Source organism: Lissotriton helveticus, chromosome 6, assembly GCF_964261635.1.
Source record: "Lissotriton helveticus chromosome 6, aLisHel1.1, whole genome shotgun sequence".
Lineage (NCBI taxonomy): Eukaryota > Metazoa > Chordata > Amphibia > Caudata > Salamandridae > Lissotriton > Lissotriton helveticus.
The window spans coordinates 1,489,808,780-1,489,826,111 of record NC_136067.1 but is presented as its reverse complement, the minus strand read 5'-3'; the positions used below and the strand labels follow the sequence as shown (position 1 = coordinate 1,489,826,111).

General features: G+C 44.9%; 1 protein-coding gene across 1 annotated transcript in view; it reads left to right on the top strand.

The window, feature by feature from the left end:
* The window catches only part of RYR2 (ryanodine receptor 2), a 3,071,198-nt gene that overhangs the window by 1,488,750 nt on the left and 1,565,116 nt on the right, over positions 1 to 17,332 (top strand). The window contains exons 48-49 of the mRNA XM_078648003.1: positions 1,843 to 1,983; positions 17,031 to 17,194. Coding sequence (XP_078504129.1) covers positions 1,843 to 1,983; positions 17,031 to 17,194 — 305 coding nt within the window. The remainder of the gene's footprint in view (positions 1 to 1,842; positions 1,984 to 17,030; positions 17,195 to 17,332) is intronic.

The following is a 17,332-nucleotide window of genomic DNA, read 5'->3' as shown; positions in this document are numbered from 1 at the left end:
GGGCGGTGACGTGGGGAGGGGGAGGGGCAGGGTGGGGGTCAGTAGTGTATGGATAATGGAGGTTTGCAGGAAAGTAAACATTTAAATAAATCAAACGAATTTCGTTGCGCGCACTGCATTGCATTTTGGGATGCAGTGCACGCAACGAAATTCGTTTGATTTATTTCCATGTTTACTTACCTGCAAACCTCCATTATCCATACATTACTAGCCCCCACACTGCGGCTCCCCCTCCCCACGTCACCGCCGCGGCAGGTACTCCCCTACCGACCGCGGCTGTAGATTTATAGGAACTACACAACACCGGTGATGAAGATAATTTTTTATTTTTTTGTGTTATCTAGAAATCCATACACATCTTCACACTTAGAGAGCTGATGTCCCAAGTGCTAAATGATCTATACCTGCATTTATAGGTTGACTGCCTGAAGGCCCTTCAAGGCTTCATATTCTCCTAGCCACTGATTTAAATGAACAGACACTTGCAGTTTCCAAACACCTACACTGATTTTATTGGAAGGGGGCCTGTCATCACTTTTTTTTACCAGAGTTGAAATGTTACCACAGGCAGAGTGCAACTACCCAGTAGGCAGCATATACTCTGGCATAAAGAGCACCTGGCCTTCTATTTTTATGCATTGACTGTATCTCTCACAATTTGACACAAAGACCATGCCTAATCCTCAGCTTTGTTTTTACAAAGCCTCATTGCCAGCTTGTTTCTGCACAAGGCCAGTGTCAATCAAGTTATTACTTCTGCCCCACCATTTCTGCTGAAAGCTCTGATTTTGCATGATTACCTATTAACTCCTATAGTTCCTATAGAATGCACTTGTTTGTGTACTAAGGGGCCGATTAGGATGGCGGACGGACTTGCGTCCGTCCGCCATCCCAGAGGTGGAGGGACCGTCCGCATGGGCTGCGGCGGTCCCTCCGTGCAAATTAGGATGTGACCGCCACCCTGGCGGTCACATCCTGGACATTTAACATTGCGGCGGGTGCTGCTTGAAGCAGCACCCGCCGCAATGTTAAAAGTGCATGTTTAACATTTACATGCACAAAGCGGCAGGCACCGCGCGGTGCCTGCCGCTTTGTGCATGTAAATACTGGGGGGTACCATAGGTACCCCCCATGTGCACCCCCCACCCGCCTACACCCTGGGGGCCCGCAACGGGCCCCCAAAATCAAAAGTACACATGCTTTTCCACGGCGGAAAAACCGCCGCGGAAAAGCATGTTTACAAATGCATCCTAATTTGGCTGGCGGTGTCTGATAGACACTGCCAGCCAAATGAGAGCTTTACCGCCGCGGTTGTAATCCGACCGCAGCGGAAAAGCAGCGGACAGAAACCAAGACCCACCAGCCATCGTAATGCGGCGGTGGGTCTTTGGTGACTCCGCAGAGGATTTTCCGTCTCCTCCGGGCCGGAGGTGGCTTCCGCCGGCCCGGAGGAGGCGGAAAATCCTCCATCCTAATCGGCCCCTTAATGTGCATTAATGTAAAGGCACAACATGTAGAAATGCTTCGGAGTCCCTGGATTCCAGTTGTGATTCAATAGAGTCTGCAGAAAGATTTTTAAAAAAATAGTCTAAAGTAAGCCTGCATTTGTAAACACAACTTTCTAAATATATTTACACTAAAGTGGATAAAATAGCTCACTCTTTAAAATAAACTTTCCAGTAGGATTTTATTACCAACATCTAATAAATTAAAGATACAAACCAAAACAAACTAGGAAATTGTCTGTGCATATTTATTCCAAGGCAATTTCAATGAATACTGAACTAAAGTCGTAGTTCTCTCTGTTTACATCATGCTTGTTTTGATCTTTTTATATTACAGCTGCTGACATTTCATTATGAGCGTTGTTGGAAGTATTACTGTCTTCCAGGTGGATGGGGAAACTTTGGTACTGCGTCTGAAGAAGAACTTCATTTGTCTAGAAAATTGTTTTGGGGCATCTTTGATGCACTTTCTCAAAAGGTAAGTATTTCTGTTTTGTAAATGTATAAAAATTGTTCTACTCTCCGGCCTTTTTTATTGTCTTTTAAGTATTGTTTGAAGTTTAAAAGTTATTTTTTATAATCTATTTGTCCTTAATTATTTATTTCCCACATTTGTTAGTCTACATTTTGATTCTTTTTATATTTTCATTGTTATATTTTATCAGTTGTTTGTGCCAAATGCTCTCCCTGAAAGTCAATACAAAATATTTAATTTGAGTTTATTATATTATAAGGGAAATGTGTGAACTAGTTCCAGATCCTGTAAGCTTCATGCATTTCTGCAGTTCATTTTCATTTTTGAAACTAAGATCCAAATGTAGTAAGTGAACATGCTAATCAGTTGTGTTTTTTGCACATTCACTGTGTGTGTTTCAAGTTCATCCTGTGGAGGTTGCCAGCAATTAAAACCAGTAGGGTGATAGGGGCAGGGGGGGACGTTGGAGAATATAAAAAACAAAAAAACACTTACCTGCCACTCCGCTCTGCTCCTGTTGCTCCTTGTGTCCGGGAAGCTGGAAGGGGATGGTCCCTCAGGGCACAGGCTCACTACCCAAAACAGATGCTGCGCTCTAGCATGAGAGCAGTGCCAGGATTGGTCTGAGCGGCCTTATTTGCTGCTCAGACAGTGTCGGGGAGCCTGTGGGGTTTCTCCAACTCAGCTCAACAAGACAGCTAGGTTAGAGAGACATAAGTGTGCATGTGTGTTTGGCTGGCCTAGGACGGCAGGCCAAACACACATGCACACTTATAAGTGCATAGTACTCCTCCCTGCACTGGCCCAGCCCATCTCTCCTGTCGGACGTGATTAACTTCGGCAGAGATAAATAAAACGATAACAACAACATGTCATTATAGTTTAATTTATCATCTGCTGTCAATGGGGCAACGCTCCTCTGCCATTATGGAGGAGCCGCCCCATAGTTTATCTTTGTGCCTCGACTGATGGATGAACTAAGGAATGGCAGTGCAAAATGCTAATAGAGGGTGAAAAAATGACGGCTCATAAATATTCTTGTGTAAGGAGTCTGTTTATGTCCCTCTATGAATAGTTGTGAATGAACGGACAGAGGACTGCGAATGATAGCAGATCATGAGCCTTCCATAATGGCTGACATTTTTTTGTTAAATATTCCCTTATCCACTTCCGAGCATGTCATGTTTAATCTTTTATAGATATTCACATGATTAAATGGGTTTTCAAATAAGTGATAATTGCAAGTTTTGCACACCATTTTAAAGTCAGATAGGGCTTTCTGAGTTCAGTATTGAATACATGATATTTCAATGCAAGACTAACAAGGAACTTTTGGACAATAATATTGTGCACGTTATAAACTGACTATATATTAGTTTCTTTCTTAAATTGAACATTAAGGGCCCTATTAGGATGGCGGGTGGACTTTAGTCTGCCCGCCACCCTAGCGGTGTTGGGACCGTCCGTCAGCGGTGCAGCAGTCCTGCCCTGCAAATTAGGATGTGCCCGCCACCATGGCGGTCGCAGTCCGTATCTTCGACATTGTGGCGGGTGCTGCTGCAAGCAGCAACCGCCGCAATGCCAAAGAGGCACGTTGTGCATTGCCATGCACAACATGGCAGGCACCGCACGGTGCCTGCCACCTTGGGCATGGCAATGTATATGTACCCCCAGGTGCAGCCTTCCACCCCTCCCCCACCCCTCTGGGGGCCCTCAACAGGCCCGATGCAAAACGCTATGCCTCTGGTGGACAGTGCCTGCTATGCACCGCCACCATTTTGAGCCCCTTGCACCGTCTGCCAGGCAATCGGTTTGATTGCTGGTGGCGGATGGTCTTTGCGTCCGCTGCGGATGCAGTCATGTTCTCACCACCATCATAACCTGGCGGTGGGAAAATTCCATATGATGGCGGAAGGACCACCACCATAGGGCCAGCGGTTGCCACCGCCGGCCCTGCGATGGCGGTCCTTCCGCAATCCTAATCACCCCCTAAATGTTTCTACATTCTTGAGATCTGTTTTGTATCAACATCTAAGTGCCATATTATCATGAGCCCTAGATCTTCGTAAAAATGTGTTTCTAAATTGTTTTTAAAAAACATTTAATTTCACTATTACTGAGGAAAACAGCGAGCCTAATCATGACTTCTTTGAAAATAATACCATCTATGGTATCAGCTAATTATAACTAAATATAAGTTTATGATGAAACATTGATAGTTTATAAACCCTTAAGAGGTGTTTTAAATCAAAACTAAGTTTGGTGGATTCAGGGAACACAAATGGAGGGAACGCACTATGTATCAACATTGTGAATCCTGTGCCGCATTTAAAGGTAGGAAATCACTGGGTTTCTGACTCACCTGTGCAAACCATTGACCCTGCAGTCCAGAATCCACTGGACCGTAGTATCAGAATGATGTTGTCTCCATCCTATTTCGGAGGGGCTGGATGTCGATAGATTTGCTTTGGACTTACATGCAAGGGGAATATTTCACAGCCTGGGGAAACAACCATTGGCCCTGAAGCACAAGAAAATGCTCCTTGTGAATCAGGAATATTAATCTTTTACTTTTTTCTGAAACATCCCCCCCTGTAGGAGTGTGTTTCTGAAAAACTGAAAAGAATGCAGCATGGTACCAAAAACACAGCGCATACTAAGCATTCTGCTCTCACATTCTAGACCTGTGACAAATATAATGTTGAAGTGAGTGAGTACTGTAACAGGGTGTCCATAAAATCACAGCCGGCAGTGCACAGAGTGGTACTGACTGGGAGCATGGGTGTTACATAAGGCTCTCAATGTCTGGCTGGGAGAGTCAAACTCTTCCAGTCGCTCTGATGGATTCAAAGAAAGAAGGAGAAGGTATAAAGATAGTAAAGGGGGTGGCAAGGTCTCCTTGGAACTCCACTCAACCAATTGCTTAAATTGACTCAAACACCCAGCACCCACCCAAAAGATCTGATCTCACTAAAGCTCCTGCATTCTTGGCACACACATTTTGACCTCACAAACTAACTAGGGCTAACTACTTAAAGAGACCACTGGTATCATGGCTGCGCCACAGAAACTTTTTCAGTCTTCGGAAGCACATACTCATGTGCTGCTATTTTACCACAAAGCTTTTTTTGGCTAATGTTGATAAACCCTTATAAGGACATAAAGTCTTGGTGCAACCTCCAAATCTTTATCGATCAAGAATAATGTATCCTGTAGATATATTTGTGCACTGAAACTCCCTCATTGCCCGAACCCTAGCATATGTTTACCTGTCCCTGAATAGATGAAAGGATTGCCCACAACCATTTTTCCTCAAAAAGACCCATACCAATGTGCTTCAGTATTTTTCTTCTGCTATTGACAAAAATGTCCTCGTGGAATTCTTCTTCTTTACAGGACCATAAGAAACTAAAGCCCTTGGTTATTTTGGTGATTTAACGGTCTCTGAATAAAACATTATTGGTTTTGCAACTCTCTCTGTTTGAGCATTAGGTTCTTTATTTCTAACTTCTTTTAGTTATCTTTTCTGCATACCTAATAACCTCTTGCAAGCTTTGGGCATATATCTCAGCCCCCATGAAAGCATCCATCTATTTCAAATCATTCAAGAAATCACTCAAGAAATCACTCAGAAAACACAACGTCTCCAAAAATGTCTTTCTACCAAGGACCAGCAGAACTATCCTGACCTATCTAATATCTGGCTGAACTTCCAGTTACAAAAACATCTGTCTTTAATGTGTGACCACATATGTGCCACGTACCAGCCCATTTGCTCCTGTTGTTATCGATTGGTTTATGTATCCACAACCCTAAGTTACTAATGTACAGTGCTATTTTTCAAAATGCTTTGCCATTGAATAAAAAATACAAATGACAGGAATGCATCTTAATAGCTTTATCGGTAATTATCTAGCCAAGCATCCACCATCCCTCTTCATAGGCTGTGATTCTGAGTTGGCTGGTGTAGGGCACACAGAAACACCAGGGGCAGAAATATTTGTTTCTGACCAGTATTCTTTCTCCAACATGTGGTGTTGTATAGCATTTTAGGACCCTAGTGTAATTTTCCCGATACATTGACTTATATAGGTACAAAATATTGTATCCTTATATAGGCATAGAAATCATAAACATATTAAGACATAGCTCAAGTAGTCCTAATAAGTCTTGGCTACTTCCACTAGTTCCGAAAATCTACAACGATTTCTTGGAAAAACCCGCCTTCAGCAGTCAGGGACTTCCCCCTGCATGAATATTCATTTATCCTAGAACTCATGGAGTTTTCAGAGAATTAAGTCTCTAATGGCGTTATTAAGTCCAATCTTACGTCAAACTCGGCACCTTCAAGGTATAAATATGCCCACACTTGTCCAAACAAACACATGGTGGTTTGGAGCAGTTCGACTATCTACTTGCCCGACATGCCCTGCTGCAGCAAGTGCCGAAGGAAGCCGACCCTACAGCTGACGCACTGAGAGACGCTGTACTTTCTCCTGCCGAGAAATCCAACTCCAGTGTTTCCAGGCTATCCTTGCGGGTTGCAGGGAAATCGAGTCCTGAGAGAGAGATACAAGACCTCCTTCATTCTAAACCAAGGTACGGAGCTGATTAGACCGTAAGAGAATTCTTGGATTAGATTCTTGGCAAAGAATACTAAAACTAGGCTACACCTCACTTACTTCTTCCCTTGTACTAGACCTAGGTCAGGTACACCGGGGTAGGCATATTTTAGAAGCGACCAGTTGAGTACTTTTAGTCATTATCTATCACTGTATGTATTTTTTGCATTTTAGGTATTTTAAGGCTTAGAAACCATATCATGCTTTTGCAATATTATTTTATAATACTCTTCGTATTGTACGCTGTGTACTTTTCTGCTAGTATTACGATTGCAGCAGTTCATTTCTTATGCTTGAGAAAGAAGACTGTTCAATAAATATATTTTATTGAAAACGCACGACACTCTATTTCTCTGCACTTCTGGTGAAACGAAGCATGCAGGATTGACTGAGTAAAATAACTATCTATTGTTTCCGCAACTCTCGAGATATATTTCTTATTCTTGGGAAACAAAGTTGTCATGTTTATGCGGTTGTCAGAAACGAATCCATTCTTGTTCATTCGAGAAAGTTTCTAGTGACCTCTGAGCTAGCTGGCACACACACAATTAAGTTTAGTATATTCGGTAGAGACCTAGTCGACTTCAGTCCTACGTCTAAACTACAGGATACACTATTCCAATGCGCAGAGCCTATTGGGAATATAGGAACTACACTACAGTGGAATCAATTCCGAGTTTGGATGGCCGCAATGAGAAATAAGATTCAGTACTTTGAATTACTGGGCCCTTTCAGACATGGTAATTTCTAAATACAACAATGCAGCTATGTACAGATACCTTTAATGAAAGCACAGTGGATGGGGGTGGGGACACCCAGCATAAGTCGTCATTCTTTGAACTCAGAATAAGGGAGAGCAAAATCTTTAATGGAGATAGCACTTTTCCTAACTCGGAATCTGGCATGAAATACGTTTGCCTCAGTATTGGAACTTTCATTGATTCCCATAGCTTGTATCCTTCCCCGTCGTCGGAATGGGAGTCTTGGTAACAAAAATAACATAGCAGTAGGTACAAAAGAGAAAGAAAAAAGGCCTAGGCATCATTCCCGTTTGTAGCATGTCCGCCTCTTTTTGTAAAAGAGACCAAACTAAGCCTCAGCCAATCAGAGGAGCCTCACCACATAGAACCCTCCTGAAGGAACCTCAGAGCCTCAGATTTTCTACCGCACGTTGTGCTTAGGGAGTCTCCTTTGAGCTCTGCTCATTTCTACTCTTTTGAGAGTTTTTTCTTCATCTTTTCTTCAGGGTTGTTTAGAGCTTCTCCTGAAATGTCTGGCAAGGAGAAGAATGCCCTTTTCAAGTCATCTTCCACCTGTGGCAAGAAAAGGTTATATGTGGAGGACAGGCATAAGGACTGTATATATTGCCTGTATTCTGATCATAAGGCTGCGGACTGCAAGATCTGCAGCACCTTCTCTACAAAGACCCTCTGGGACCGTGAGGGTCGCCTCCTTACTTGGATCCAAAAATTGAAGTCCAGGAAAGAGACAGTGTCAAGTGACAGTGAGGACTCTTCTTCAGCTACATCATCCAGAAGGTCAGTCAAAAGGGATAGGGTTTCCCCTTCTCTGACTGTGGAGCGTCCACTTAAGGCCTCAAAAAAGAGCCCCCGTGAGTCTAAGCGCCAAAGTCCTGTCAAATCTCCTCACCGCAGTGTAAAGGAGAGGGAGGGGCCATCTACACCTTCAGCATTGGTGGAGACTGCTTCAACGTTAAAAAAAACATCTTCTCAGTCTTCTGAGAAGTCTGGGAAAAGCTCCAAGTCGTCGACGACGCAGCAGAAGACTCCGTCGACGAAGGCGTCTAAATCTAAAGTGACTAAAGTGGTGCCGTCGACGGGCTCGTCGGCGGCACAATCGTTGTCGACAGGATCGTCGACGGTGGTGACGGCAACGTCGACAAGGATGTCGATGGGAATTTCGACGACGGGAGCAACGATGAAGATTTCATCGACGATGGTGACGATGACGGTGTCGTCGACGAGTGCTTCGACGACGACAACCATGACGACGACGACGGGAGGATCGTCGCCGGTCTCGTCGTCGACGGCGTCGACGATGCCCATCTTGTCGTCGGCGGTCCATCCGTCGACGGTGACTCTTCCATCGACGACATCGACGACCGTTTTACCTTCACCCTCTCCGTCGTCCACGGTACCGTCGACGATGCAATCGTCGACGGAGAGGATAACTATTTCCTTGAAACTTTAATGTACACACCGAAAGGTTGGATTGCAGCGAGGCGCAATCTCTACTAACAGACGTGTCCTTATTAGGACTAATAAAACGCAACTGTGGGCCTACACATCAGGCAGGTCATACCCTGGACCTGATCTTATCTAACTCCACGTCAGTCTCCTGCCTACCTGCAACTCAGGTTAATTGGACTGATCATTTTATCGTCAAATTTTATACTCCTTATTTCAAACCCACCCCCTCAGGCCCGATCTCCCTACCTAGTGTACGTAGACAGTGGCATAAAGTTACCGATAGCTCTTTCAAGGAGAAGTTTAACACTCCCTCCATCTTCCCCCATGAAAATATTGAAACCGCACTCAATAAATTCGAAAGGGCAACTAAAGAAGCTATAGATAAGATAGCCCCCCTGAAACAGTTCAAACCCCGACCAGCTAACAAACAAGAAATCTGGTTCTCGGACCACCTAAGGACACTAAAACTAACCACCAGGAAACTAGAAAAGAGGTGGAGAACCTCTCACCTGGCAGAGGATAAGAACAGATACTGGGATTCACTATCCATCTACCATAAAGCTATTCGTGTAGCACGCAAAACCCATATTGCATCACAAATCACAGCCGCAGGGAATTTCCCCAGGGTCCTGTACCAAATTTTACAAACATTCGTCAAACCAACAGCATGTGAATCCTCCGAGTTGGCATCTCAACAGCTATGTGATGAAATTTCCCATTTTTTCACCAATAAAATAGACAACATTTATGAGAAAATAGTCAGCGCTAATAGGGCAATCACCATAGATACAGCGCTCCCTCAGGTGGATGCCGAATTGAAGCAGCACACACACACATTAGACACCTTCCCTCTCATTTCTTTGAAAGAAATTTCCTCACTAACCTCACAGATCAAAAGTGGTAGCCCAGATGATACTATCCCAGCCAGAATAATGCCCGCCTTGACTGAACAGCTCTGCCCCATGATTGAAAAACTGGTGAACCTCTCACTTAGCTCAGGCAATGTCCCTAGAGAAAGGAAACAAGCCCTTGTTAGACCTATTAGGAAAAATACTGCCATCCCATGGACCGAACTAACCAATCTCAGGCCCATCTCCTTACTACCATTCCTAGGGAAACTGATCGAAAAGCATGTCAACCACCATCTGTCCAGTTATATCGAACTCGCTGGCGGCCTGGACTACTCTCAGTCAGGGTTCAGGCCGAAACACAGCACGGAGTCCACCCTTCTGTCAGTCACTGATGATTTGCACATGTACCAGGACAAGGGCTTCTCAGTGATCCTGGTTCTATTAGATCTGTAGGCAGCGTTCGACACCGTGTCACATACCATCTTGACCGATCGGTTGTCGAACGCTGGTATCAAGAACAAAGCCCTCGCCTGGTTAAGGAGCTTCTTATCCGATCGCACCCAGAGTGTCACCATGGATGCGTATCGCTCAGCGGAGGTAGAGATTTCGAAAGGGGTGCCACAGGGCTCCTGTCTAAGCCCGACCCTCTTTAACATCTATGTGGCACCCCTGGCAAGAGTGATGCGCATGTATGGCTTCGTCCCAATATCTTATGCTGATGACACGCAGCTCCTCTTCCCCTTCAAAACTCTCTCCGCTGAAGTAAGAAGCTCCTTCTCATCAGGCATGAAGGCAGTGGCACACTGGATGTCCTCCAACTGCCTTCAGTGCAACGTCAGTAAAACTGAAGTTATGTTGTTTGGAGAAGCCAACATGCTATGAACCCCAGACTGGTGGCCGCACAACTTGGGAGCAGTTCCCGAACCCAAGCAGGTCGGGAAGAATTTAGGGATCCGCTTGGATCAAGAATTATCACTAAAACAACATACCAACTACATCTCAGGTTCATGCTTCCACACCATTAGCCTGTTTCGAAAAGTTTTCCCTCTACTACCGGATTCCTTTAGGAGAACTTTAGTTCAGGCACTTGTCCTAAGTCGGATTGACTATTGCAACGGCCTGCTGCTCTCTGCCAACGAAGGTGTGATGGCCAAGCTCCAGGTTATTCAGAATACGGCGGCCCGCCTAGTCCTCAATGTCCCCCCGAGAACTGCATCTAAGCCCCTCCTTGAGCAACTGCACTGGCTTTCAATCCGGCAGAGAACTACATTTAAAATATGTTGTTTGATACATAAATGTCTAAATGGACAAGGGCCCGCCTATCTTGAAAACAAATTTGTTCCTTATATTCCAACTCGACCTCTCAGGTCCAGCAACAATCTTCTTCTAGTGGTGCCCCGTGCTAAAAAGGCTAGACATGGGAGCAAAGCACTATCAATACCAGGACCCACATTATGGAACAAACTTCCTCTGTCTCTGAGACAGTGTACAGAACATCTCAAATTTAGGAGACAACTGAAAACCGTACTGTTCACAAATGAGATCTAGTTCTTACTCTATCCACACTCTCTGTTCGACCGGCTCCAAAAGCGCAGGGATACTCCACTGGGAGTCGATTCGAGAGCTATATAAACCAGCAAATAAATAAATAAATAAACTCCGGACATGACGTCTCCAAGGAGGGTTACCCCCTTGCCTCCCGCTTTGTTACTAGAGGAAGAAGAGGAGGATTCTAACGAAGAGGATCAGGACTCTTTTGGGTATGCCCACAGTCCATCTCAGCTACTGATTAAAAGTCAGGACACTGATTCTGAGGGCGAGTTTCTTCATGAATGTACTTACCAACATTCTTACCAACGTCAAGAGTCGGCAGGCCAAGAAATGGTGTCTGTTCCTTCCTCACTTTTGGCGGAACTACATAGTATGCTGCAGGACTATAAAAACAGGTCCTCTCAAGTTACGACTCAGGCAGAGTCTGTCCCGGCGGTTCAAACTATGACTGCCCCTACAACTCCATTGACGATTTCTCCAGTGTTGCCAACTCAGGTGTTCTCTCAGCCTCCAACAACTGCTTTGAATATTCCTTCAACACTACCGGACGTACAGGATGAGTCCTCGGATGAGGATCAAAATATTGATGACCGGCCTAATCAAGGCTTATAATGGGATGAATATGTGATCCCGGATCCTGCTTCGCCTAACCCAGATCCGGTGGATTCTCCCCCAGCTGATATCGGGGGTTTCCATAAGCTGATGGAAAGAGCATCAAGCCGATTCAAGCTGCCTATGTTTTCTCTACGACTTTAAAGACCCCTATAGAAAGGTGACCCGATCTATACCCGATCTATACCCATTGTGGGACATCGGTGTGATGAGGATCTTAAGGCTATGAAGAACCCGACTACTGTTATTCCAGTCCTGCCACGCCTGGAAAAGAAATATAAGGCGCCTGAGGATGGTCCAGCGTCCTTGATTGGACAACCTAAACCGGGCTCTGTGATATCACAGGCTGCACAGAGGAAGTCCCGCAACCCTTCGGCACCTCTTACAACTCCTCCTGATTAAGAGGGCAGGCGTCTTGATAACGCAGGCAAAAGGTTCTCGTCAATGGCTAGTCTTCTTGTGCGAGCGGCGAATGCTCTGGTGATATTGGGCAGGTATGATCGCCAATTGTAGTGTGACCTTTCACCTTATTTAGATAAGCTTCCACAGGAGGCAAAAGGTGAGGCCAAGAAGATTCTGCAAGAAGGGGAAGCGACGTCGGCTGAGGTGATAGATTGTGCAATGGACATCGCCACTACAGCTTTTAGATCTTTGGCTGCAGCGGCAGTACTTCATCGCCAAGAATGGCTCAGAGCGACGTGGTTCAGGCCAGAGGTCCATAATAAGATCTTGGACCTGTCCTTTGATGGAGAGGCATTGTTCGGAACACACATAGATGATGCCCTTCAAGAGATAAAGAAGGATACAGAGACGGCTAGGTCTCTTGGTACGCTTCAGTACCGGAAAACTCCTTTCAGGGGTGCCAGGGGCAAGAGTACCACATCATACAGAGGCTCATACCAGCAGCAACGGTACTCGTCATGTGGATCGGGGTCACAACAGTATCGCCAGCCCTATCATCAGAAACAGGGTCAAGCCTCAACTTTCTCTAGATTGAATACTAGACGGAAACAAAACCGGCAGGGACGTGATACGTCCAAGAGGCAACAGCGGCGTTCTGGCTCTGCCTGCTGTGCCCACCTCCATTACAAAATCTGTGGGAGGCAGGTTATCACAATACCTCCGCAACTGGTCTCAGATAACATCAGACCGTTGGGTGCTCAACATAATTCGAAAGGGCCATACCTTGGAATTCACTCAAATCCCACCTTCCAAGCTCCTTGCTGCCATTCCATCGAAACATCTGCATCTCTTGCAGCTCGAAGTTCATCAGATGCTCCTGAAGGGAGCTGTGGAGCTGGTTCCCTTATCTCAAAGAGGGAAAGGATTCTATTCCAGGTTCTTCCTGGTGAGGAAGACGCTGGAGGAAGGGTGCCCTGTATTAGACCTCACGGAGCTCAACACCTACCTCATTTCCCAATCCTTTCGGATGGTTTACCTTCAGGATATATTACGTCTCGTCAATCCAGGGATTTCATGGCCACTCTCAATCTCGAAGATGCGGATTTTCACATACCCATTCACCCAGCACACAGGAGGTTTCTACGATTTACAGTAGCCAAGAGCCACTTTCAATTCAGGGTTTTACCCTTCGTACTTCGCTCTGCCCCAAGAATCTTTTCCAAGGTGTTGGTGCCGGTGGCAGCTTTCCTACGAAGACATCACTTTCAAGTCTTCCCTTACCTGGACGATTGGTTGCTGAAGGCCCCGTCCAGGGAGGCTGCGAGGGAAGCAGTCAACGCATGTACGAACCTATTCCAGAATTTGGGTCTTACTCTCAACAAGGAAAAATCATCTCTGATTCCGTCCAGGACAGCACGTTTCCTGGGGGCCATCTTGGACTCAAATCTCAACAAGGCTTTCCCATCCTTAGAAAGGCAGGAAAAACTGTGAAGCATGGCACTACTCTTGAGAAGAAGAAGGTGTCTTTCAGTACGCCGTTAAAATCCCTTCTGGGGGTGATCTCCTCATGCATCCTTCTAATACCTCACTGCAGATTGAGGGTGTGACCTCCTTAAGAACAGCTAGACAAACAGTGGAAGCAAGTACACGGCTCATTCGACGACAAGGTGACGATCACTTTCGCAATGAAAAGAGCAGCCTTGTGGTGGACAAAACAGGAAAACCTTTCCCAAGGTCTATCCTTTGTGGGCAATCCGTCTCCTCAAGTGGTGACAACGGATGCGTCACTGGACGGCTGGGGTGCGGTGCTTCAGGATCTTAATGTCAGCGGGCATTGGTTGCCCCAGCACCGTCTTCTTCACACCAACCTCCTGGAACTCAGGGCTATCAGGCTGGCACTTCAAGCATTTCTTCCTCGACTGCAGGAGTCAGAGGTTCTCATCCGAACGGACAACACTACGGCCATGCACTACATAAACAACGAAGGGGGTTCCAGGTCTCTTCCGTTGTCTCAGGAGGCCCAGAAGATTTGGGAATGGGCTATTCTTCATGGAATATCGCTGCAGGCAGAACATCTACCAGGAGTCCTAAACGAAAAGGCGGACAGACTCAGCAGGCTATCATCAGTCAGTCACGAATGGGAACTGAACCAAGTGGTCTTGAAAGAAATTTTTCAACGGTGGGGCAAACCCTCATTAGATCTATTTGCCACCCTGACCAACAAGAAATGCCAGTCTTACGCAAGCAGGCTTCACCATCAAGGGTCAGTAGGGAATGCGCTTTTGATAGCTTGGTCAAGAGCATTTGTGTACGCCTTTCCTCCCATTCCAATGATCCCGAGGCTTGTCAGGAAGATCAAAAGGGAACCGTGCAAGATGATCTTGATAGCTCCGGCTTGGCCGAGACAGTTCTGGTTCACATAACTTCACCTTCTGTCACTCGTCCCTCCTCTTCCTTTGCGGACGATACCGGATCTTCTCACGATGTCCCACGGACAGATTTGGCATCCGTATCCAGATTCAATAAACCTGACTACATGGCTCCTGAGCAGCAAGAATTCATGAATCTTCCCATCTCAAATGAAATAAGAGAGGTTCTCTCTCAAGCTAGAGCTCCTTCCACAAATAAAACTTACAGTTTGAAATGGAAAAGATTATGCTTTTGGTGCCGGGAGGAAGGTGTTGACCCTTTCTCTTCTCAGCCTCATCAGCTTCTACCCTATCTTTTGTTTTTGGCTAAGACAGGATTGGCTCATTCATCCATAAAAGTTCACTTGGCAGCGATTTCTCGCTACAGACGTTCAGCATCTGGACCTTCTCTCTGGTCTTCAAGAATAATTAAACAGTTTCTCAAGGGCTTGTTCCGAGTCTGTCCCCCGGTGAGGCCTCCGCCTCCTACTGAATTAAGTTCTCGCACAGCTAATGAAGAATCCCTTCGAGCCGATACATCGGACAGACATGAAATTTCTTTCATGGAAATTGGCTCTCCTTCTTGCTCTCACATCGGCGAGACGCATTGGGGAATTGCAGGATCTCACAATACAGGAACCTTTTCTCCAGTTCAAAAGGAATACCGTGATTTTAAGAACTTATCCGAGGTTCATACCTAAAGTGCCTTCAGACTTTCACCTAAATGAACCAGTGATTCTCAAGTCTTTCTTTTCTCACCCTTCCACACCAGCGGAGAGGTCTCTTCATTCTCTGGATGTGCAGCGGTGCTTGAAATTTTATTTGGATCGCACCAAGGGATTTCGTAAATCTTCACAATTATTCATTGCTTTTGGTGGTCCTCGCAAGGGCCTTCCACTTTCCAAGCAAAGTATTGCAAGATTAATTTCCAGTGCCATTCTCTATTGCCATTCCACAGCGGGTAAGCCGCTGAACAACAGGATTAGGGCACACTCCACAAGATCCGTGGCTTCATCTACAGCTCTCTTTGCGGGAGTACACATCAGAGACATTTGCAGAGCTGCGACTTCGAGCAGCGTGCACACCTTTACGAAGCATTACTGCCTGGTATCTTTGACACAGGAAGACACAGCTGTAGCCAGGCAGTCCTGATGAACCTCTTCCACTAATGGGTGAACTTTCCCTACTATCCCTCCTTCCTATTTCTGCACATTTTGTATTTACTGTTGATACGAGTTGTTATTTTAGTATATAATTTCCTCCTTCATTCATGTGGATAAGGATACAAACATGTTTCTTTATTCATGTTACAAAATGTGCTTTGTTTCTTACTGCTAGCTACTCTGATACAAGCTATGGGAATCTATGAATGTTCCAATACTGGGGCAAGAAAACAAGTTACTTACCTGTAACTTTGGTTCCCCAGTATTGGTAACTTTCATAGATTCCCATGCGCCCACCCTCCTCCCCTGGGAAAGCTCAGCCTTCAGCCTTCAGCAGATGTGGTTACTGTTACACAACGGCTACGAAAATCTGAGGCTCCTTCAGGAGGGTTCTATGGGGTGAGGCTCCTCTGATTGGCTGAGGCTGAGGCTTAGTTTGGTCTCTATTACAAAAAGAGGCGGATATGCTACAAAAGGGAGTGTGGCCTAGGCCTTTTTTATTTCTCTTTTGTACCTACTGCTATGTTATTTTTGTTACCGAGACTCCCATTCCGACTACGGGGAATGATACAAGCTATGGGAATCTATGAAAGTTAGCAATACTGGGGAACCAAAGTTACAGGTAAGTAACTTGCTTTCTTATCCCTTTTAGAACTGTCATCTAATTATGGAAACATTGTTCATGGCTACATTTTTATGTAATTCAGATCCAGTGGAGTAATTAAACGGTCCTGAGATTTTGTAGTGTTATCAGAATATGTATAATTATTTATATTTTTAGCACGTAAGTTTAATATAAAATGAGTTTTCAAGCTTCTCCACAATAATGTATTGTTAATGATTCTGAGAAACTTAAATATTACTTGGTACAATAGAAGTATTCAAGTACTGCCATATGTAAGGCTTATTCAATTACCACAGTTAATGGGCATATATATTACACACTGTTTAATATTTACACCGCACTTAATGTCTTCCATTCTAGAATGTTGTTTTTAAATAAATAGTCCATAATAATTCATTTCAGGGTGCATAACAAAGACTTGGGAAAGCAGGATCCTTGACACATTTTCAGGATATCCCCATAAAATATATGGAAATGATGTCCGTTTGTGAATTGCTATCTCAATAATTTTGCTTGGATCCATCCCGTTACACAACACTGAGATATTTGATGGTTTGATTTTTTCACCTTTATGATTTTTTCTTTATGTTGTGTTTTCCAACAAAGAAATATGAGCAGGAGCTTTTCAAGCTGGCCTTACCTTGCCTAAGTTCAGTTGCAGGAGCTTTGCCTCCAGACTATATGGAATCCAACTATGTCAGTATGATGGTGAAACAGTCTTCCATGGATTCTGAAGGAAACTTCAATCCACAACCTGTTGATACCTCAAAGTAAGTTCCCTTTCTCTTTTGTCTCACAATCATTAAAACATGGTGTTTCCTCTCAAAAGATACTCTTGCTTTCCTTCCTCATGTTTACTTATAGAAACATGTCTAAGTTTGCATGGTGGTCACACTACTTCTCATCTG